Genomic DNA, 24,620 nt, shown 5'->3' on the forward strand with positions numbered 1-24,620 from the left:
AATGTGCACAATACAGCAGTGGTTCACAAACCTTTTACACCAAAAAATATTACAGGAAACATAAGGCTATGCACGTACCGTTTTAGCAGACGAATCTAGGCTACAACCAAAGGAAAACCGAATTCCCAATGTAAATAATTCAACAGTACTAAAGCGATAAACAGTCACATTTTTATATAGCACTTTTCCACCTTTAAGGAGGCACCTGGCCCTTAGTTTATGTGAAGTGGGTGGGATATTGCAGCGACAGTACCTCAGTTGGTAGCTCCTACAGTTGAATACTGCTATCGTGCCTTTGAGCAAGACACATCACCACCTCGCTCCCAGTGTCAGCGTAAACTGGTGCTTTAAATCTCTCTGATTTTCAAACGGTGAAAGCAGGAAATACGTCTTTAAACTGTGCTTGTTCACGTCATCTGAAACAAGTCACAAACCCTATAGCCCAATATTACTCAATACCGATGGGGAACGCTCAAATTAATAGTTAAAATGCTAATTTATGTTGCAATACAGTGAGTTCTTAGGTTTAGTCAGTAATTGGAAATACAACGTTTAACATTTGTGGATATTTTATGGCAAAGTACAGTGTAATCAATAAGGAAAACTGGCTCTTGTTCGCCATCAGGGAGTATAACCTCATCACATACTAAACTCTGAAAACTACCAATAGAGTTTGTAAGAGGTAGGGACATCGCTAGTACTCATGCATTTATTTTAAGAGCTTTTTCAAATAGCGTGGTTTTAAGCAGGGTTAAAGTGAAGCCACCAACCACCTCTACAAAACATGACACGCCAAAGTACCAACCTCACTTTTCTAGGTTTGCCGTCGATACATTGCTTTTTATTTGTTGCACAATAATTCAAGTACAACAAAACTAAACCAGGAATAAACTAGATCAGACATGCCCAAGCTGTGGCCTGGGGGCTAAACGCGGCCCTCAGACCAACTTTTTCTTGGCCCTCAGGCTTCCAGGTGAATTGGCCCATATTACCTTAAACTGTACTTTTTACTGTATATTTCTGAAAATCTATTTTAACAAGTATTCAGTGTGTCCCATTGAGGATGTAAGGATGAATAAAGGTCTACTGGTTCAGTCTAACTTGTAATAATAACGCAGATTTGAAGTATTCACTGTATTGGCGACCAGTTTATGGCCCTCAACTGAAAAGTTTGGACACCCCTGAGCAAGATTAGGATGGAGGATTGTACCAAATGTACTTTTTTGGAGTGTGCTACCATGTTATAATGTTCCCTCATCAAAAACATGTCTGAAGTGGATTTCTGAATAATTTGTGGATGGTTGAATGATCTTGTAGTCTCTCACGGGCACTATTCACTATTCAAGGTCTAAGGCTCAGTCCACAGGTTTATGTAACCAGGAAGTTCTCTACAGCACTGTCCATGCGATCCCTCCCCGCTCAGCCTTCTCCTTCGCACAACAGAGAGCAGTAAAGAGACAGAGCGACAAAAATGAGATTGGAACTTATAAAACTTTTTAATACACTTTTTTCAGTGAATGTAGCATTTTCAAACCAATGAAAGCTAACCTTTGGTGATCTTATGCTATTTTTTGATCTATTTTGTAATGTTGTTTCCTCATCACAAACATACCTGGAGTTGTGTTTTGTTTCGCACGTTTAACACACAAACCGTGCAAATTTAGGTTGAGTTCTTCTCTCAAACTGATTACACTCTGTTCCACCTTGTGATGTCATATAGCAATACAGGAAGTGCTCCACTGTGTTTTTAAACTCCGCCCACCTTCACTAGAATCATTTGGATGATTTCAGCCATGCCAATCTCTACTGAACTAAAGGTAACATTGAACTTGAAAACTACAACTTCATGACATCACAAGGTGGAACAGAGCATTTTGAGCTTTGGAGATGTAAACAGACTAATAATGCAGGATTACTCAAATGTGTGAGTGAAACAAAACACAAGTCCAGGTATGTTTTTGAGGAGGAAACGACATTATAACAAGGCTAAAAGCTCACTAGAGTTTGTTCTGCATAATATAGGACCTTCAGACTTTTACTAACACTTTGACAACTGCTGAACAAGGATTCTGCCGCAGTATAATTACCAAACTTGAACTTGGCACGCTCACACTTCTCCTTTCATGTGAACCATCCCGTGTTCCTACCCTGCAGTTTGAGAACCGCTCCAGTACTCCACCACTGACTGCGCCGTTAGGTTTAAAAATATGCGTGAGATATCCCGGGGAAGGAAAAGTGCAGTTTTTGTGATGAGCGCGCCTCCTGTTGGGACAGACGGCCGGACAGACAGCTGCTGTAGCGGGGCCTGAGGGGCATTAGAGAGAGTAAACCGAGCTAAGTGTTTGTGGGCCCATCCATTACTGTTATCAGAGCCCATTACTCCAGAACCAGCACTAATCATGGCAGACAGCAGCACCTGATGCCATTAAGCAGCCGCGCACACACAGAAGAGGGATGGAGAGAGGGATGGAGAGAGGGATGGAGAGAGGGGGAGGGAGTTGAGAGGGAACGAGAGAGAGGGAGAGAAGAGAGAGGGGAAAGAGATAGAAAGATAGATAGAAAGTACAAAGATAGGGAGACGGGGGAGAGGGAACTAGAGAGAGGGGGAGAAAGCAGAGAAAAAGAGAAAGAGGGGAGTGAGGGATGGAGAGGTGAGAGAGAGGCGTATGGAGTGGAGAGTGAGGGGAGAATAGAGGAGAGAGATAGAAAGATGGATAGAGAGTACAAGGATAGAGAGACCAGGGAAAGAGGGAGGGAGAGGGGGAGAAGGCAGAGAAAAAGAAAGAGGGGAGGGAGGGAGGGATGGTGAAGGGAGAGAGAGGAGTATGGAGTAGAGACTGAGGGGAGTAGAGAGAGAGGAGAGAGATAGAAAGAGGGGGAGAAGGCAGAGAAAAAGAAAGAGGGGAGGGATGAGAGGGGAGAGAGAGCAGTATGGAGTGGAGAGTGAGGGGTGGAAAATGAATAGAGAGGAGAGAGATGGAAAGATAGAGAGTACAAGAATAGACGCAGAGGGGAGAGAGGGAGAAGGGAGAGGAAAAGAGAAAGAGGAAAGCAAGGGATGGAGAAGGGAGAGAGGAGTATGGAGTGGAGAGTGATGGGAGAAAAAGAATAGAGGATAGAGATGGAGAGTACAAGAATAGAGAGACCAGGGAAAGAGGGAGGGAGAGGGGGAGAAAGAAGAGAACGAGAAGAGATAGAGAGTACAAGGATAGAGGGAGAGCGTAGAGACAGAGAAAGAGGGGAGCAAGGGATGGAGAGGGGGAGAAGGCAGGGTAAAAGATACAAGAGAGGAGCGAGGGATGGAGAGAGAGGAGTATGGAGTCGAGAGAAAGTTCAAAAGATAGAGAGTACAAGGATAGAGAGAACAGAGAGAGGGAGAAAGAAGAGAGAGGCAAGCATGGAGTGGAGAGTGAGGGGGAGAAAAAGAAGAGAGAGGTGAGGGGAGACAGATAGAGAAAATATAGGGATATAGAGAGCAGAGAGAGAGGGATGGATGGAGGAGAGGGAATAGGGTATAGAGAGAGCTACGTGATGGGAAGAAAATTGAAAAAGGAGAGAGACAGAGAGGGATGGATGGCGAGAGGAGAGGCGTGAGAGAGAAAGAAAAAGGAGAGAGGAGATATAGAAATAGGGACAGATGGACGTAGAAGAGAAGCAAGAGGGGAAAGAGAGAAAGTGAGATGAGATATACTGGTAGGAGAGAGAGGAAGAGACAGGGAGTTGAAGAGGTAGGTGACGAAAAAGATGAGAGAAGGGAGAGATTGTGAGTGAGTGAAAGAGAAATAGCGTGAGGAGGAGAGATGAAGAGACAAGGAGAGGGGAGGGACATAGAAAAAGGAGAGAGAGGGGGAAGCCCAATGCAATCTCTGCACCAAACGGCTCTCATCTTGACCTCTGTCTGACCACTCTCTTTCTCCCTCTCTCTTTCTCTCTGTCTGTCTGTCTGTCTCTCTCTATCTGTGCAGCCTGTCTGGTCTATTTCGAGTGTGTCTGTGAACATGCTCTGTGCCTTCACCCAGCACTGTGCTAATGTAACACGTATATGAAAAAAAACATCGTAATGGACCTTTACAAATCATACTATTCATACTATTCTTATGTTGTTGTTGTTTTTTTTTGGTGGTTGCAGAACATCTCTCTTATGATGGAGACAAATAAATACTATGAAGCTGGTTTTCACACTTGGTTCTGATTTGAGCCCAGTTTATTCCTGTTGTACTCCTGGTTTAGTCTTGTGCTAGTCCAGGTGTAGTAACACATTTTGTCACAATTTCAGTGTTGTTTCTTTGCACATTTAGTGAGTTACTCAGCATTTCAGCTTTGTGTGCAGGGTTCTCCGGCTTCTATATGAACCTAAAAATGCACAATAGTTGAAATCCTCTGCCCAAGTTAGTCCTGACTAAGTTGAGCTCAAGATCTGGTGATGGGCCGGTGACGTTGAAGGATGGGTCAAATGCAGAGTACAAATTTAGCCTTAATCTTAGCAAAGTAGTGTTGTGGACCAGTACTGCAGTGCACTTAGATTAGTTTTTATTTAGCTATAAGGGAGTACTTCAAAAACTGCCAGAATACCTCACCTGCTTGTTAATCATTGATTCGGGAACATTTAATCAATAGTAAAAGAGTAAAGTACTGCACTTTAGTAGAATTTGTAGGTATCTGTACTTAAGTAGATTTTACAGTGGATACTTTTTACTTTTACTTCACTACAGAGAGTAGAGAGTAGTATCTGTACTTTCTACTCCACTACATTTTTGAACTGGACTGAAAAGTAAAAAGTACTTTTTATGCGATTTGAGGGGTTAGTTTTACTATGTTTGTAGTAACATCCTGACAAAATTTTTTGAGTTCAAGCTTCGCCTTTGAGCAAACAAAATACACAAAACTCATAAGAAAAATTTAGAATTGATTAATTTGTATTGTTAGGGTCGACCAAAATATATCATTTTTTAATCAATATCACTAATTACAACACTTGTGTGAAATACTTTTACTTTTTGCTCTTATAGTACATGCAATACTTTTACTGCACAAGCAATCTGACCAGAAATTTTTACTTTTACTTGAATATTCACTTTTTTACATCTGTATCTGTACTTTTACGATGCATTGGTGACACAATCGCAATTTAATAATGTAATAATGAACTTTTACACACCCACCTCCACCTGTTTTTAATGTTTTATATGTACTTATATACTTAATTGTTGTGTTTGTTTTCATCTGTTTGCATTGTATTTTAAACAGGGCACCCAGGAAAAAGAAAGCCCGAGTATTCTCATTGCCCCTGTATAAATAAAGATACAAATGTGTTGTATTATATTATGGAAGCTATTGTCATAAGCCCAGCGCACAACAGTTTATTTTTAATTAGCTGTATTAACATTGCTGCACTGTCTCCATGTAGGTAAGAGCTTTATAGAGATCCAAAAGAGCGATCCAAGCATCACTCAAAAGATGAAGGATTTATTGGCATAGTTTGACAAAGACAGCCATCACATCCCTCTCACGGCGCTGTTTATTCTTATTGTACACAAGCACATAAATCATCTGTGCTGGAGCTGGATTGTTGTTTAAGACTGAGTGGAGTGAGCAACAGAGAGGACAACAACTTCTGCCGTGAGTGGAGGAGAACACTCGTCTGGCTCTTTTGTGTATCTATAAAGCAGAATAAAGTGTTTGTATGTGGATGGCATTCAGAAGAGCTGTTCTTTTATCACCTATTACTATCGACTGAAAATGGGCCAAAGGACTTTACATGGAATAAACGATGTAGGCAGAAATATCTACTGCAGGTTTACGCTTGGGCATCTGTGGCACGGGTCCTTCGAGTTGTTTTGTTCATTATCGATTCAGGAAAACTGTTAAGCGTGTGGATTTGATCAGCTGACACATGGCCTTAATCTTAATGCATTTTAAAGGGGCTATATTATACAAAATTAACTCACAAAATTTACTTTCAAAATTATAACGTAGATCATAAAATAGCGTAATATGGGCGCTTTAAAATCAAGAATTTTCATGCACGATGTAAGAATCTAAAGTCACGATTCCCATTGCAGGGTTCAGTTCACAAGAGGTCCCCATAGCCCCCTAAAAGAGATTATCAAATATATAGAGAGCTTGTAACCTGTAATGATTTCTGTTTTATGACAAATGTACTTGACTTATATATTGCTGGCTGACTTAACAGTAGCTTCTCAGGTACAAAAGCGATGTTTGGGTCACTAGCTTATCCACGGATAAAGCTGGTGGTAGAAAAAAGTTGAAAGTCTGAGGATAGCAAAAGACGAAGTTTAAATCTATCAACTGGATAAATTGTTGTAGGAGTGAAGACGTTTCGCTGCTCATCCAAGTCGCTTCTTCAGTTCTGGTCAGATTGTTGGTGGATACTGCCTTATATCTGTCTGAAGAGAGGAGTTAACTACACTGAATCTGTAAACGGCTATTGTCTCCAGTTTCAGCCTTAATGACCCGATTCAACTGTTAATGGTCCTTCTATTGTTCTTTTTGTTTGCTTTGGGTCTGAGGATGGAATCATAGATCTGTGAGAAGTAATGTCCCAGGCCCCCATTCTTGTTTAAGGAAAGATTGTCTTTCCTAACAAAAATAGCTTCTTTAACTAAAATAACTTCTTTAACTTGAGAATCTGAGGTCTTAAAAACACATTGTGCTTGAGCCTGTGATAGAATTATTATGTATGACATCTGTGAATAATTATCTTATAATTTGAATGTTTTAAGATGGAATATTAATCTAAAACGACTTAATAAAAAAATAAGTCCGCTGACTCCATTAGATAGCTGCAGATCACACTAGTGAGTAGCAATTTTTTTTTTTCATTTGTACCAAAATGACTACACGACGCAGCTGAGTCTTATGTGTATCACCAATTAAGAAAATAAATTTGAAGAACGAAGTACCATATTTTCTGGACTATAAGTTGCGCTTTTTTCATAGTTCAACTCAGATGCGATTTATATGTGCAAAATGTTTTTTTCTTCATTATTATGCATTTTGTGGCCAGTGCGACTTATACTCCGGAAAATATGGTAAGTCCAGAGCAATGGGCGTATACCGGTGGCCACGAAAACGAGTTGATTGGCAAAAAGTGTTCAAAATGACGATTAAAGATTGCTCAAAGATGCACGAATCACTCCAAAAAGGACTTGGAGAGGGGAAACGAGAAAGGAAATAACTACAACATGGTTAAAAGCTCTGAAAAGTTGATTTTGTATAATAGGTCTGCTTAACCACACTTCATCCCCTTTGTGTTTCTGTCCAGCGCAGCCTTCTGTTCAAATGTACATTTATAGTGTCATGTTATGCTTATTCCACTTTCCGTTCCGCTTTCTTTGTAATAGAAAGGTTGCAGTCTTTTAACCTTGGAGCGTCGAGGTCACACTTTGCTTCCAAGTTAGGATTTGTCATGGCCTGCTGGGTTTAATCTGAAATCCATATTTTAGATCCGACGAAGTTTTATCCTATGGCGACTTTATCTTAAAAGTCACAGAATACCACCGATGATAGTTTAAACGTTGATCGATAGTTGACGGTGACTTTAGATAGAACTTTGGTGGTTTCGATAAAAGACAACTCTTCCTTTGTGAGAAAAGTTTGGACACCTTACTAGATCTTCCATAAAAATCAATGGCAGAAAAGTGGCGTTTCTTCCTTGACTTATGACCTGTGTTTGCAAGTGTGAAAGATTACATATTCCACCATGAAAAAGTCTGACAGCTAAAATGTGCCAGACGTTGATGTGTCGAAGGTAGAATAGAGAAACAAAAGGATAGATGACGCGGAAAAGAAAAGGAGGCCAAGGGGAAGAGCGTAATCCTGAAAGATGGTGGAAGTAACCAGGACTGAAAGACAGGCTGCGATGAGAGAGACGTCAGAGAGGAGAGGAGCCGAGTGAGATGGATGTGTCGGCCGCATGGATAAAGAAGGGATGGAGAGAGTGAGAGGAAGGAGTGAGGAAGAGGAAGAGGATGGGCAGAGTGGTCTGACAGGCTGATGGGAGAATTCCAGGGGATAGCATGGAAATCTAAAACGCAATGAATCTGCCACCTTCCCATGGTTCATTAGCATAAAGGGTATACGCTCTACATTTTAGATCAGGACATTCTATAGGACTGCAGTGCTTAAAGCTCCACTGTGTTACATTTTAGTCATAAAGTAGAGCAAGATGAAAACATTGACTTAATAATTGCGCAAAAACTTGAAAAACATGCGTCCTTATTGTACCTGCATGGCATAAAACGTAACTATCCCCATGTATATTTGAAAGGTAGGATTTAACTTTCACTCTCCATCGAGTCAGACCTCCCCTTTAACCCAAAACATGTACAATAATTGAAATTGAGTCGAAAGGTAGTCCTGACCAAGGCGAGCTCAAGATCTGGTGATGTGTCCACCCAGTGTCATTGAAGGATGGGTCAAATGCAGAGGACACATTCCGCTTCGGGGATAATAAGTGTTCCCGAACAGCATGTCCTAGTGCTGCTTTAACTGAGATTGACGACTGGGACAATTGCTACGATATGTCTTGAGTTTGGTTGGATAAGTACAGTAATGGGATTATGACCCTTATCACAAATATAAGAAATGCTCCGATTACACTATTTGTCCTTTTATATTTCAAAGTCAGTTTTCCTGTTGGATAGTTTTTATAAAAATGCCTTATAATCAAATACTGGCCCAACCAATTTGTGTGGTTTCAAACACATTTCTTACCTGTTCTCAACTCCATTTTTAGCACTTGCAATCATTGAAAAGATATAACAGCGGTATTGAAATCGTTTATTCCTACAACAGCCCATGGTTCACAACTGTGGGTCATTTTGTACTAAATAAATAATTGGTTAAGGCTGGTTAACACGGCGAAGTCTATTCCCCTTATTTGAACCCATCCTTAAACCCCTGGCACTCAGGGAACTTGCTTACAGTTGCAGTACATGGCCAAGTCTTCCATTTGAAAAGACGTTATGAACTGAAAGACTCATCTTTTGTGACACATTTCATTCAAGAGATTTTGTATTTTATTGAAAACCTTGGGCCAAAACTCCAACAATGTCAGTGTTTTTCATGCTTTAAAATAAATAGAACCTTTTCGAAGTTCTGACCTTGAAACGGCAGTACTTACACATTTACTTACCACAACCTCGAGTCACCGCTCTGAATCTGATAACATCTACTCTTGAGTGTTTTGTAGATGGGATTGTTTTAGTTGGTTTAGTTTAGTTATTCCTGGTTAAACCCATGTTATTTGAAAGTGCACTGTGTTACTTTTTGATTTTGGGGTTCACTACATGCTTGTCCCCATACAGATGTTACAGCCTATATTACACAAAATGGATTCTGGTGAGCTTTAAGTCATTTTATAATGCTGTTACCTCGTCAAAAACATGAACTTGTGATTTCTTTCATTCACACTTGTTTGAGTAACTCTTTATTATTCATCTGTCTACATTTCCAAAGCTCAAAATGCTCTGTTCCACCTTGTGATGTCATGTAGTGGTAGTTTTCAAGCAGCTACCTATGACCTAGTTCAGTAGAGATGGGTAATTCCAGGTTTGAAATCATCCACGTGATTCGCGTAAAGATTTTAAAACACAGTGGAGCACTTCCTGTATTACCACATGACATCACAAGGTGGAACAGAGTGTTTTCTGCTTGAGAGAACTCCTCCTAAATATGCAGGGTTTGTGTGTTCAACGTGTGAATGAAACAAAACACAACTCCAGGTATGTTTGTGATGAGGAAACAACATAACATAGATCAGAAAATACTGTTTCGTGGATTTTTTTGGTGCAATTTTACACGCTTTTTTACAGCATATAAATGCACATCGTGTTCTGCGTCCTGATTGGCTAAGGGACTGTAGACCATTGTCAATCAGTCTCCTCTGTGCCGTGTCTCCTGTACAGTACAAACTGTGTTCAGCCAAATTTACATATATGTTCGATCGCAGTGTGACTCTGAAGTGCTGTATGTTTGCAAGCAAAAACAAACAGCAAGACAAAACCCACAATGTCGATGAAACGTTCTGCACCGACAAAGGCTCCTACAAAGGTTTGAACTTTGAGAGTGTTTAAACAAGAAAAAAATGTGAGGAATGTAAATGCCTGTCTGAGAAACGTGTGTGGTGAGGGGTTTTACAGCTGCAAAACATATAGAATAATTGTAAAAAATAAAGCTGAATACTTTGGATTTCACCTATTGCAGATTATTTTTAGAACATAACCCCCGCGATAAACGAGGGACCACTGTACCTTCATGTAGCCCCTTTAAACATATCCATCAGGTGTTTTTATTACTAAAAATACTACGTTTTTACTGTGAGTGAGGTCACCTCTCCACAGATCTGACCTGTAAGCTGGCTGGTGTGCACTTTCTACAAGCCTCTGGAGATAGATATGTTTAATTCCATATTGTTGAACATTCCAGGCAAAGTAATTACATCTCCATGGAGACAAGCAAGTGGCGAACCAGAAAACCAGAAAAGATCCATATATTGTGCATTTAACAAAGTTTCCATGTATGACGACTGCACTGACCTTGTAGCTAGAGTATATTTTTAAATCGTTGTATTGTAGTGTGGCTTTCAGCATCCACTGCCTTATGAAGCAGAGGATCAAAGCCCCCCTGCTGTGCGTCCTATAGATTTTTTTTAATGCAGATTCCAGCAGATTCCACCAAACAAGTAACAACTTGCATTTCATGTTCCCCATATGGTCGCCCTTATATCCCCGCTCCAGTCAGTTCAGTGAAGACCCCGTGTCCGCTCGCACATTTGAATTCTATTATAAAGTTGTAAAAGTGGACAGTGATGTTACGCAGGAGATTCCGAGCGGAGGAAATGGTCTCTTTCAGGGTGGATTTGTGCGTGATACGAAGCAGAAAAACACTAAATGCGCCACTGTGCTGTGTTTTGATGCTTTAGTTTGACTTGTTCCAGGATAAAACCGGAACAAGCTACGTAAAGTGTTTAAGAGATGTGCTTCCTATAACATTTGCAGACAAGAACACACACTTTCAACGATATGATTTATTTGAAATTGTCCAAATCATACATATATAAACAAATCTGAGCATTTCTTGTATGTTTTATTGATGCCATCCATGAGTTTGAGCAACAAAATCCTATATTTTGGACAGGCTCAGAGGAGAATAAACCCCAAACCGGGATATTATAGCTATGGGAAAGCTGCTTTTCCTGACCTGACAGAATGTTAAGTTGACCTCACGGGTTTAGCAAGGAAATCCAATGAATATTTTATCTGAAACAGAGCTAGTGTTGTGTTTAGTTTTGTTTACCTGTTTGAGTAATCCTTCTCTAGGGATGAGTTTAAAAAGCTTGGTTCTTAACTACTCCTTCAAGCAAACACGTAGTTGTATTTATTTTATTGTTTTTATGTTAAATATGGATTACTGTTCTGGAGATACTCAACATGTGGGTTTTATTAGATTAGGTGGACAGTTTAGGGTCTGTTTAACTGTGTCCTGTGAGCTAATTATACGAAATGCAAACTGTATTTAAGTGTGTCCTTGTTTTGATGCGTGTCGCTTTACTGAAACTACACTTTAAGACGACGGCGAACCGTAGACACACCTGTAATCAGACACGCCGCCTGTTGCCGTGTAATATTGACAGATTAATTAAGCCTTTTCATCGTGTCTGTCTTCCCAGGATGGAGTCCACAGAGAAATGCGAAGTAGTGATACAACATTTCAATGGAAAGTACCTGAAAACCCCGCCAGGCATTCCAGGTAAGTCTCTACTCTTGTTTTACATTAAATCAGCCTGCTTTTCTTATCTCCTCGTATACCCCCTATCTGGGAAAACTACCCCGTGCAACCAGGGACCCCCTTTTCTAATTCAATTATGGTAATTCTCATCTCAGATTTGCTGGACAGGTTGATAGATTGTGTACACTGTGGGTTTTGACACCTCACTCTCCGCAGCGGCAGTGATGGTGGCTATAGCCCGCGGTCTTAAAGCCTACTTTCTTTCCCTCTTCGTGCTTTTACTGCTGCAGGCTCGGACTTCTGGGCCGGGAGAAAACCTTCTTAATATTCACACTCATGCCCCGACGCTGTTCTTTGCAATCTACTTAAGAGCTTGCACCCTCGCCTCCTTCCTCCTCTGCGTCTTTCCTATGTCCTAGCTCCTATCTGCACTTAACCCAGACGGTAGCACAGCCAGGCCAAGGAGAGGACCGGCTCGAGCGGCTAGCCAAAAGGAAGGATGTTAAAACGGAGACAGAACTGCCAAGGATTTGTCTAAAAGTTAGCTCCAACTTTCAAATGGGAAAAACAGAAGGGTCTCGGAGGGAATATGAGTGACGAGAGGTGGTAGATCAAGAAGCGTGGGGTTAAGGATTTGTGAGAGAGGCCAGGATGAAGAGGGAAAAGTGCTGCTTTAGCACATCTGGGAGAGGGGTGTTCAAAGCCCCCACAAGCTCCCAGCAGGACACCCGGGCCAGACAGGGGCAATACCGCCGAGATCTCCATCACCCTTGGGGCCATTTTATTAACACTAGCCACACTTTCATGCAGCAGCTGCCTGTAAATGACTCCCCTCCATCCTCAAATATCTGAGACTGTCTGGGTTTAGGATCTCCATATATGCTCCGCCACTGCATCGCCAGCGGCCGTTAAAGGCAAGGTGAGCGCTTATATTGAAGTTGAGCCGTAATAGGAAACCTTTAAATCTGTAATATCAGACTGACCTTCCCCTTTAAGGCTCTGTCTCGCTGCTACTCGGGCTTTATTATAGTTAATGGATAGTTCAGACGTGTGCCAGGCCTCACATTTATGACGCCAGATTGAGGAAACTCCAAAGTGAGATTAAGAACAGTTACTAGGTCCTACTGTGGCCCTCTTAAATGCCTCATGACATGTTCACCGCTCCTTTTGGCCTTTAAGCTTTTGCTTTTAAGACTTAATACAGCTGGTGTGTGGAAACAAGAATTGCTGGTTTGGAGTTTCCCAGCGATTCTTTCAGTAACTTAAAAACAATGATTTCTTTAGACATGGCAGGATAAGCTTTGTTTTTATTTCTTGTTTTAGCTGAGTAAATTGGATTACTCATCATGAAATAGCAAAGCAATAACAAAAACACACTTATGAAAGCAATGGACAGTGAGTTAATTATGTTCTTAATTAAAACAAGCAACTGTTCTACTTCTGATAGTTAAAACAGATGCTCTAATTAATATCATCCACAATCTTTTGACCCTTCTCTGATATGATTTCATGTCTGTTTTGGAGGTGTCGAACGTGGGGTGTAAATGTGTAAACAGTATGCCATGTGCATATGAATGTGTGTCAGTCTACACATGTGTTATGTGTGTGTGTGTGGGGGGGTGTGTGTGTGTATGTGTGTTGTGTGTAAGGTTTCACCTGTGTTCTGTGTGTTGTGTGTATAAGGCTGCACATGTGTTATGTGTGTTGTGTGTGTATAAGGCTGCACATGTGTTATGTGTGTTGTGTGTGTGTGTATAAGGCTGCACATGTGTTATGTGTGGGTGTGTGTGTGTATGTGTGTATAAGGCTGCACATGTGTTATGTGTGTACATGTGTATGTGTGTATAAGGCTGCACATGTGTTATGTGTGGGGGTGTGTGTGTATGTGTGTATAAGGCTGCACATGTGTTATGTGTGTGCATGTGTGTTATGTGTGTATACGGCTGCACATGTGTTATGGGTGTGCATGTGTGTGTATAAGGCTGCACATGTGTTATGTGTGTATAAGGCTGCACATGTGTTATGTGTGTATAAGGCTGCACATGTGTTATGTGTGTATAAGGCTGCACATGTGTTATGTGTGAGTATGTGTGCATAAAGCTGCACATGTGTTATGTGTGTACATGTGTGTGTGTATGTGTGTATAAAGCTGCACATGTGTTATGTGTGTTTATGTGTGTGTGTATATGTGTATAAAGCTGCACATGTGTTATGTGTGTAGGGGTGTGTGTGTATGTGTGTATAAGGCTGCACATGTGTTATTCATGAGCTTTGATAAAGCCTCACTGTCATGTCAGACATCTCCTGTCTCCATCAGGAGTGGAGGATGTTTCTGTGGACTGATGTTTAAATGGAGATAAATGTTCCACCTCAGATGTTCCTGTAGATGTTCTTCTCCTCATATATGTGAACTCATGTCTGAATTATACAGTCCCCATTATCTGTTTGTCGGTGCAGGGTTTGCATGTAAGTGTGTGTGTTTTAAAAGCCACTGAAGCCTGTATTGTGTCATGTTGGTGGTATTTCCCCAGAGGCCCTTGCTATGTGGGCAGCTTCTTCATCCATCCTGCTCTGACAGCTCAGCGGCTCCCCCCGGGGGCCGTGCCACACACAGTGCCGGTGTGCAGGCGCGTGCACGTGCACAACTCAGTGTGGGCACGTGCACGCTCGTGGATACGCTTGTTTGACAGTCATGTCGACTACAGTGTGAGCGCCCTGACACCACCACAGCACGCACAGCCACACAAGCACAAATATAGTCATGCACCGCTAACTTTGACCTGAGAGGAATGTCAACAGCCTCTGATGCTAATGAGATCCCTTTTCCTGTCATTTAGAGTTCAGAGCAGGAGCGGCTCACACGCATGTGCGCTTACCACACATACTCCCCATCCTGTCCTTCTAACCCTGATATTTGGATGCCCACTGCAGACTTCGATAATATCTGAGGCTATGTTTGGCTCAACATGCGTACATGAAATATTGATCTTTTGATAAGACTTCTCATGTGTCATTCGCATCAACATTCAACAGAAAATGTCATTGACTAAATCCCATCTCTGCGTTATAGCCCTCGTCTCACAGGCGCAGACTGTCTGGACTGCTGGGATTGCTCTTGTTAGCTCTGCCCTCCGGTACACACTGGCTCCAGTGGCTACACAAAAGGATATTGAGCTGTAACCTCTGCGTCCCATTACCAGGAAGTAAATATCTCAATGTCAGGTGTAGGTCATCTGTGAAACCCAGCTGACCGTGGGAACATAAACGGAGCAGAGGCCGCAGTATTGGCAGGAAGTGAAAAGTGAATTGCAGATAAGACTTGCATGTGTGCGTTTGGGGGGCGGAGCTGAGATGCAAACAGATGGCAGCTAATGGAACCATAGACAGGCACCATACACTTCCTGTTCAAATGCTATTGTGCTAACATCTCACTTCCTTGTGATTACATGAGAGGGTGAGCTGAGCCTGGAGCAGATGGTGGCTAACGATACTTAAAGACTCACCATATTTGTACTGTATGGCTACAATTGAATCATATGCAATTACAAGTTAATAAAATTATCCAGCTGCAGAAATAGATTTTGTTTCACTTTGAGAAATAAATGAATGTAGAAGCATTCTACTTAATCTCTTACTGCCTTATAAAGACATTAAAAACAGACCAGCTCATTTTAACTAGAGGTCTATTGGTTGCAGTGGTCCAAACTTATTCTTCACTTTCCTAACTCATTCCTAGCATCCTGATTATTCAATGAGTTTCTAAACGCTTTTTCAGACTTTCAGAGGTTTGAGTGGAATGTACCATCACGCAACTGCCAACAACAACTAGCGTGATACCTGCTCACCAGCTTCATTTCCTGGGCAAATCATGGAATTCTGCTGTCTCACTGTTGTACCTGATATTCCCAATGATTTTCCAATTAATTACTACGCAAACCTGGTCTTGCTTAGACTCTAAGATCTGACGATATCAAACACTGACTAGCCATGAAAAAGCTGATACCTCTACATTATTCTATACACTGCTCAGGCCAGCTAAACCTTACATGAACTTTGTAATGCAGTGGGCGCTACGGAAACAACTACTCACTCAATGCCGACCAGTCGCCCTTAGATACAACTAATCATCTACTCCAGTCAGGTCCAGTTGGTGTGGGGTTGGGGAGCATATATTGGGCCAGAAGAGTGCGAGTCCCAACTCTGATTGAGATTCAGAGAGTGAGCCGTGATCGATCGCCCTGATGGAGCACTACAGCTGTTTAGTTATTCTGTGCATCGCAGCCGCCCGGCCTGTCGTTGTTGTCAGCTGTGTACTCCCACTCACACATTCAGAGGCAGGCCCTGGATCGTGAGCTCAACATGTGGAACGGACTACTGGCCCGTACTGTGGTTTTCGAAATGATGAAAAATCTGGGCTGTTACCCTAACGATTAACGATTTAAATCTAAATGAAATATCTTTTGAAGACGGGGAGGGCAACCTGTAAGAAAGGAAGCTTAATGGAACATAATGGAGTCCGTGTCCAAACCTCAAACTAAGAGAGTTTTGCATCCGGAAGGGCATCTGATGTAAACTCTGGAGCAAATTGATAGGGAAATTACAGCGTACAAGGAATGGGAAATTACAGCTATGAAAAAACTTGGAGACAAAGTAAGCTTGAATGCACAGATAAGTCATACATACTGGTAATTTACTATCCAAACTGCCAGAAGGAGAAGATAAGAAGAAGTATTTGTACGAGAATTAATGTTGTGGAATAATACATTCATTCAGCTAATGGAACTGACACTATTTCAAGGTGAATTGGCAACTTTAAATTTCTATATCTGAAAAAGCTACTGATTTTGTGCATGAATGGACGTCTTGCTTTTACTTCTTAAGGACCTGAAAACGTCTACGGTCCTCGCAAATAAAGTAAATAAGACTCAGATAAGTGAGCAGAAAATCGTTCAGTTTGAATCAACTTGGCTCTTACTCATCGCAGCAATTCACCCGCCCCAATCTAACTGTATCTTTTGTATCCTTTTCTATCAAACCAACAAATTTAATACCATCTTTTACAACTTCTTTGTGTTTCCTCTTACCCTGCTCTTCTTCCTTCCTCTTTATATCCAAAACAACGCTCTCATTGGTCCTCATTAATCCCAAAAAGGACCTCAACATCTTCATTTCCGCTACCCCTAGTTCCGCTGTCTGTTTCCTCCAGTTAAGACATTTTAAGAAGCATAATTATTCGTTATTCCACGTTAACTTAATTGTACTATCGATTCGAGGTTATTCTCCCGGACCAATTGTTGTCATGGAGACGCTTTAAAGCTCCGAGAAATAACAAACTTAGCCTTTTCGAATCCAGCTTCATCCTTGTTGGGAGGTCTCCGGATTTACTCAGTATCCAAAATAAATGGAATATATGAATTGTGACTACAGCAATAAAGCATAGCGAGGTGAGCCCAACAGGGACGCAATATGATTTACACTGCAACCCTGAGCACCGCCAAAGTCAAAGGAAGCGCAGATAAAAAGTGATTTAATCCACGGGCTCCAGCCGCCTCGCTGATTAAAGCCGCCCGCCCGCTCCCACAATGCATTAAACGGCTTAGAGATGACATCCTATGCTAAATGTAATTCAAAACCCCAGATACATTAGCCATTGTTTGTTTTTGGCAGGTGAGTAATCTCCTGGACATGCCATATTGTGTATTGGCACAACGTGGAGCGAACAAGGTTGATAGCTTTTAGATTTGGTATGCACGCTTTACCGCTCGGCCAAATTGCTATTCATTTCCGCAATTTTGACTTAATTTTGTCGTCAAACAACATCTAAGTAAATTTAGGTGGTGCATGTGTAAACACTGGCTGTGGTCGGAGGTAGGAGGAGAGCGCTGCCAAATCACGACAAAGATTTAAACAAAGAAATGAGCCCCAAAAGAGACTCGGCTGCTTGTGATGCTTCCTATTGGCTTCCGTTGTTGCTGTCGCTGTGCCAGTGTGGCAGTGTAGCTCAGAGTCTGCTCCAATATTGTCCAATAGATGCTGGATAAATAATTAAAAGCGCATCAGGAAGGAGTCGCAGTGGCCCTGGGAGATGGGACCGAGCGGAAACATGCAATCTGTAGACGATTTCCTGTTCCCGCTCCCCAATGCTCTGCTCTCATGACGCTATCTGTTTTATCATTTAGCTTAGCATTGTGCCCTCTGTTAAGCACAGATTGAAGTTCAGTTTCTTTTTTCAGTGATCTGTGTACTCTGTTTAATGTATGTTAAGCACTGCATATGCAAATACAGGATTATGCAGTTTGGAAATGAGTGTTAGTTCATATTTGTTTCTACATATTTCTGAGTTTAGCCTCATATGTATTAATGTCAAGGAGAGGATTATAGTGCATACTCAATTCTTCAGTTCATTTTCCTCACAACTGCTTTTTTTCCTCTGCACCTGTACTTGACATGAGAACGTCACATTAGAACAGGCATCTGGCATAACTGATGTGGTGTGACTCGCAATGAGCAGTGGTTCAAGTATTTAGATTTGAGCCTTTAACATTATATCTCAGAACCATACTGACTTACACTACCAGTCAAAAGTTTGGACGCACCACATATTTTTCTTTATTTTTACTACTTTCTATGTCGTACGGAGACATCAAATAGATGAGGATATTTTGAATTATAGAGCAAAGAAAAAACATTAAATAATTCTACATTTAAAATCATAGCAATAATAATAATAATAATAATAATAATAACAATAATGATTATTTTTATTTAACTTTTTTTTTTCACTACACGATTCCATATATCTTTGAAAGTTTCTTTTCTTTGAAAAGAAAAAAAAAGATGTGTCCAAATGTTTAAAGACTTAAAGTCTAAAGTTTGGACACATCCTTTTATTCAATGATTTTTCCTTCATGTTTACTACGTTTCTACATTTTATACATATGGAAGACATCAAATGTATGAAGCAAGATATATGGAATTATGTAGTAAAAACAAAAAGGTAAATACAGTAACTCTACATTTTTTACTTTATATTTATATTCAAATTGTCAAAGTAGTGACCCTTTGCTTTGTTGAAAAAAATGTTGTAGTAATTTAACTTTTTCTTCCATGTGTATAAAATGTAGAAAAGTGAAATGATTAATATCTAAATATCTACAAAATATTTTGCGACAAAGCAAAGAGCAGCTACTTTGAGCATTTGAATGTAAAATATATTTATAGATAAAGTTAATTGAGTTATTAGTTATTTAAATGTTTTGTTTACTACATTATTATATATCTCTGACTTCATATATTTGATGCCTTTCATATGTATATAAAATGTAGAAAATACCTAAAATAATGGAGAAAAAAAAACATTGAATGAGATGGTGTGTCCAAACTTTAGTTGTTTTTTTTTGTTGTTTTTTTTATTTATTTTTATTTTTTTGCGATCATTTTTCAAAATTATTTATATATCTTTTGACTGCTATAACAACAGATCTGTGAGTTTAGCCCCTATGAATCTAGTCTAGAATCATTAGTCTTTATACCAATGAACAGATGATGCTATACTCAGTTCTTAAACTTGTATTTTTTTTGCCCATGATGAGGCAGTAAAAACAATACATTACTACGAAACAAAGAAGCTCCATTAGAACGGGCATCTGACATAAATTACACTGAAGAAATCCACAAGTCACTGCACACTAATTGGCAAAAAGATCTGCTGTTCCCCAAAAGGAGCAGAGGTGGTTGAAGTATTTAGATTTCTGTCTTTAATCTGTAACCGTGATATTAAGTGCAATTAAAAACCATAGCCTGACAACACATTCCTAATTATTTCTTGGACTTACAGTATAAGAAAGTGTGGGAGTACTCTTGCAGTAAAAAGACTCTGTTCTCTCCCTGATGGCGTTTTTAATGTAGGCAAAAGCGTTGTGAGAAAAACGCAGACAGCCCACGATATCTTAAAGCCCTCGCTGAATTAAAAACTAGTCCCAAATCATGCCATAAGTCCCCGAAAGCCCCTCCGCAAGTGTCAGTCATACTCGAGTAATCCATGTTAATTTGGGCCGTCCCACCCACTCTCCCTGGGCTAATAAGTGGTCTATGGCATGTAGATTTATCCAAGTAGGAAGGGGCCACGGCTGTCACTAGATTTCAGATGGCGGTTAGAAATGTTATAAACGTTCATCTTTATATACTCCTCGACCCGAGCGTGAGTGTCGATAGGAAAGCTGTTTTGTTTTTGTGTTTTTCTGTGTGTGATAGAAGCAAAAGTTCAAATTTGTGACACTTAGGGAAAACAAAAACTGCAAGAAGTAGTTAGAGGGAGGTCTATTCTGATTGGCTGAATTTATTTTATTTTCTGATCTATGTTATAATGTTGTTTCCTCATCACAAACAGACCTGTAGTTTTGTTGTTTGTTTCATTCGTATGTTTGACACAGAAATCCTGCATGTTTGAGCTGAGTTCTTTCAAACGGAAAACACTCTGTCCCACCTTGTGATGTCATCGCGTGGTAATACGGGAAGTGCTGCGCTGTGTTTTTAAACTCCAGGCGCACTCACTGGAATCATTTGAGTGATTTCAGTCCTGGAATTGTCAATCTCTACTGAACTAAAGGTAAAAGGAGCTGTTAACTTGAATACTACAGCTTGATGACATCACAAGGTGGAACGGAGCATTTTGAGCTTTGGAGATGTAGACAGACTAATGATAAATAAATAGTAAAACATGTGTGAATGAAACAAAACACAACTCTAGGTATGTTTTTGAGGAGATAACACCATTATAACAGCATAAATCTCACAAGAGTCAATTTTGTGTAATATAGGACCATCTATACTTCCAATTTTTGTCATATAAGGTATTTTTCTCAAGTACCATATAAGTACTTGAATCCATCTGATACCAAAAAGAATGCGTTCAAATAGAGCAGTTTTTTGTAGCTTCTCATTAATATGCTGGTTGCTGGTGTAGGGATGCTAGCACAGACCCTTAAAGCTTCATAAACTCTTACGATATCTTTTTCCAGTTTATTCAGCAAGGACAAAATATTCACTTTGTTGCACAGTGTTTTCAGACCAGAGCAAAAGAAAAATTCAATTCTGACAACAGGACAAATGTTTTAGAAGATGACCTCTCACTGTTCATCCTGCTGCTTCTTCAGTTCTGGTCAGATTGCTGGTGGACACTGTCTTATCTCTGTCTGAAGGGAGAAGCTACGTAGCTACAGTGTATCGAGCTACACACTGAACTACACTATGGGTGAACTGAGTCAGATTTTGCATAATGGTTTGGGTCCCTAATGGATACGCTCAAAACCATTAGCATACCGGCTATCACTGTTGTTTTCCCTGTTTTGATTTAGGTCTGAGGATGAAGTTATAAATAGGAGATAAATGATGCCTAAGCCCCTCGTTCCTGCTCAAAGATGGATTGTCTTTACTAAGAAAAATTGCCTCTCGACTCTCAAACCATTTCTTTTCTTTGGCTAAGATCTGTACCTCATGATCTTCAAAGGAGCGGTTAGTGGCTTTGAGATGGAGTTGCACAGCAGATTGTGGTCCCGAGCTGCTCTTTGGACGGTGTTTGTACGTTCTACAGAGGTATTGGAACCTGGGAGAACACAAAAGTACAATTGTATATCTTCTATCCTATATTTTGTTACTCTTTCTTCCATCAGTTGTGGTAATGTTTTACTGGATCAGTGCATAACCCCACAGTTTGCCCTACATTCCTCCGTCTCGAACATTAACAGAGAGCTCAAACGTGCCCTCCTACCTCACCCCAGCTCCACCCCCCCACGTCCCAGGACACACAGGAGGTTATTACTGCATCCCGGTTAAATCAGACAGCATTCTGCAAAAGGATCAATTTCCCCTGATGCACTTTCTCATTATAACCTTATCTCGCCCACAGACAATAATCTGGATTTGTCACGCTTTGTTTGTTTTGCAGCCAAACTGTATCAATCACTCGGCAGCGGTTAGCAGCAGCTTTGAGTGGATCTGTCAACGAAATATAAAGAATTCACCTGCTGAGATCGTCTGCTCTGCAAAAGCTCTGCTCTTTGATTGGCTTCAAAGTTTGTTTAGGCAGTGGAGAGACGGAGAGGAGAGAGAAGAGAGGAGAGAGGGGGTAAAAGGAGGAGAGACAGGGGAGGGGTAAAGAGAGGGGAGACAGGAGAGAGAGAGAGGTGAGAGTGTGAAGAGTGAAAAAGCAAGAGAGAGTGGAGGGAGACAAGAGAAAGGGAACAGAGAGAGAAGAGAGGAGAGAGGGGGGTTAGAGAGAGGGGAGACAGGACAGAGAGAGGTGAGAGTGTGAAGAGAGAAAAACCGAGAGAGTGGAGAGAGACAAGAGAAAGGGAATAGAGAGAGGTGAGAGTGTGAAGAGAGAAAAGGGGAGAAAGAATGGAGAGAGACAAGAGAGAGGGAACAGAGAGAGTGTGAAGAGAGAAAAAGGGAGAGAGAGTAGAGAGAGATGAGAGAGGGAACAAGGAGAGAGGCAAGAGTGTGAAGAGAGAAAAAGGGAGAGAGAGGAGAGAGATAAGAGAGGGAACAGACAGAGAGGCAAGAGTGTGAAGAGAGAAAAAGGGAGAGAGAGTGGAGAGAGACAAGAGAGGAAACAGACAGGGGACAGTGTGAAGGGGAAAAGGGAGAAAGAATGGAGAGAGACAAGAGAGAGGGAACAGAGAGAGAGGGGAGAGTGTGAAGAGAGAAAAAGGGAGAGAGAATGGAGAGAGATAAAAGAGAGGGAACAGAGAGAGAGGCAAGAGTGTGAAGAGAGAAGAAGGGAGGAGAGTGGAGAGAGATAAAAGAGAGGGAACAGAGAGGCAAGAGTGTGAGGAGAGAAAAAGGGAGAGAGAATGGAGAGAGATAAAAGAGAGGGAACAGAGAGAGGAGAGAGTGTGAAGAGAGAAAAAGGGAGAGAGAGTGGAGAGAGATAAAAGAGGGAACAGAGAGAGAGACAAGAGTGAAGAAAGAAAAAGGGAGAGAGATTGGAGAGAGATAAAAGAGGGAACAGATAGAGAGGCAAGAGTGTGAAGAGAGAAAAATGGAGAGAGAGAGAGAGGGAACATAGAGGGAGAGAAAGAGGTGAGAGTGTGAAGAGAGAAAGAGGGGGAAGAAAGTTGAGAGAGAGAAAAGAGGGGTGAGAGAAAAGAGAGGGGAAGAGCGTAGTGAGAGAGAGGGAACAGAGAGGAAGGGGAGAGTGTGAAGAAAGAAACAAAAAGAGGAGAGACAGTGGGAGAGGAAAGAGGGTGTAGTGAGAGAGGAAAGAGAGGAGAGGGTATGAAGAAAGAAAGGGAGAGAGCGTAGTGAAAGAGGAGAGAGGGAGATGAGGGGGAGAGAGAGGAGAGAGTGAAGAGACGAAGAGGAAGTGAAAGTGGAAAGAGGGGAAAGAGCGTAGTGAGAGAGAAAGGGAACAGAGAGACAGAGAAGAGGGGGAAAGAGAGGAGAGAGTGTGAAGAAAGGAAGAGGGAGAGAGAGGGGAGGGAGCATAGTGAAAGAAAAGAGAGATGAAATAGAGATAGGGAGAGAAGACAGAGAAAGAGGAGAGAGAGTGAAAGAGGAGAAAGAGCAAAAAGAGTGGGAAAAAAAATATAGGAGATAGATAGGAGAGAGCGGAGAGGCAGTGTAGCGCTGCGCCTCCAGAAGGAGTTGAAACGATTGACTTTGCTCGCCGCTCAGGCAGATCTAATATGGAGGAGTGACACCACCAAAGTGGGAAAGATATAGTCTCAGACACAGTTACCCTATACAAGTAAATAGAGCATCCTGAAGACTTCATCTGTTTGTACTTAGTTATTTTAAGTAGAATGTCTCTAAAAACTCAAGCAATTACTGTCATTGTTTCAGAGCCACTATGCTCCATTATGCCTCGTGTAAACTGTTTTGTACTAATTTGTACGTTTGTACCTAGGACAAAAAAGACAAGCTAAACACTTTTAAATGCATAGGATTCAGGAAGTAATTTCACATATGGTTCTGTCTTGGATAAAACCCATTTTATTTATGTATCTATGCTGTACATTTATTGTCATGGTCTCTCGGTTAATCCATTCTCTCGTAGTTCTCTGTAGTCGTTGAAGTTACAAAAAAAAACGACTTCCCAATTGGGGTCATAGTTTTTCTTGAGTTTATTTGGGTTACTTTGTCCAGTTGAATTTCACAGTGTAATTGTGAAAGGAGGATTTGAGGAGGTGAGAAATTGTGACAGGAATAAGTAGTCCCAGATGGACAAGGCCAGAGTGGAGACAAAGTGTTTGTAGAAAGTTTGATGTGAGCAAAGTTGAACTTGTTGTGTCTGCGGCAGAGGAGATCTGAGGAGGGCTTTTGTGAGTTTGACCGAAGCGAAGTGAGCCCTGCTGTCCACCGGAGCTGATACTGTGTCTGAGGCTCTCTGTCTGGGATAAGTGTGCTCATATTTGAGAATAAGTTAGCACAAACATGAAACGACTTTAAGAGGTCTACTGCCAAACTTCTGCCAATAAATAGTCCAGAAATAATTATATTATTGGACCCTCTACATCAGGAGTGTCCAAACTTTTCTCATTAAGGGCCACGTATAAAAATACAGACAAAACTGAGGGTCAATTGAGGGTCATAGACTGGTCGCCAATACAGTGAATACTTCAAATCTGTGTTATTATTACAAGTTAGACTGAACCACTAGACCTTTATTCATCCTTACATCCTCAATGGGAGACATTAAATATCTGATATGGGCTTGTTAAAGTAGATTTTCAGAAATATACAGTAAAAAGTACTGTTTAAGGTAATATGGGCCAATTTACCTGGACGCCTGAGGGCCAAGAAAAATTGGTCTGAGGGCCGCGTTTAGCCCCCAGGCCACAGCTTGGGCATGTCTGATCTAGTTTATT

At 41.1% G+C, this 24,620-nt stretch overlaps 1 protein-coding gene across 3 annotated transcripts in view; it reads left to right on the forward strand.

The window, feature by feature from the left end:
- Window positions 1-24,620, forward strand: part of rbms3 (RNA binding motif, single stranded interacting protein) — a 376,836-nt gene that overhangs the window by 254,746 nt on the left and 97,470 nt on the right. For all 3 annotated transcript variants that reach the window (XM_055225567.1, XM_033975024.2, XM_055225568.1), the window contains exon 6: window positions 11,693-11,772. In XM_055225567.1, the coding sequence (XP_055081542.1) occupies window positions 11,693-11,772 (80 nt within the window). The remainder of the gene's footprint in view (window positions 1-11,692; window positions 11,773-24,620) is intronic.

The sequence above is a fragment of the Periophthalmus magnuspinnatus genome, chromosome 11, assembly GCF_009829125.3.
Source record: "Periophthalmus magnuspinnatus isolate fPerMag1 chromosome 11, fPerMag1.2.pri, whole genome shotgun sequence".
NCBI lineage: Eukaryota > Metazoa > Chordata > Actinopteri > Gobiiformes > Gobiidae > Periophthalmus > Periophthalmus magnuspinnatus.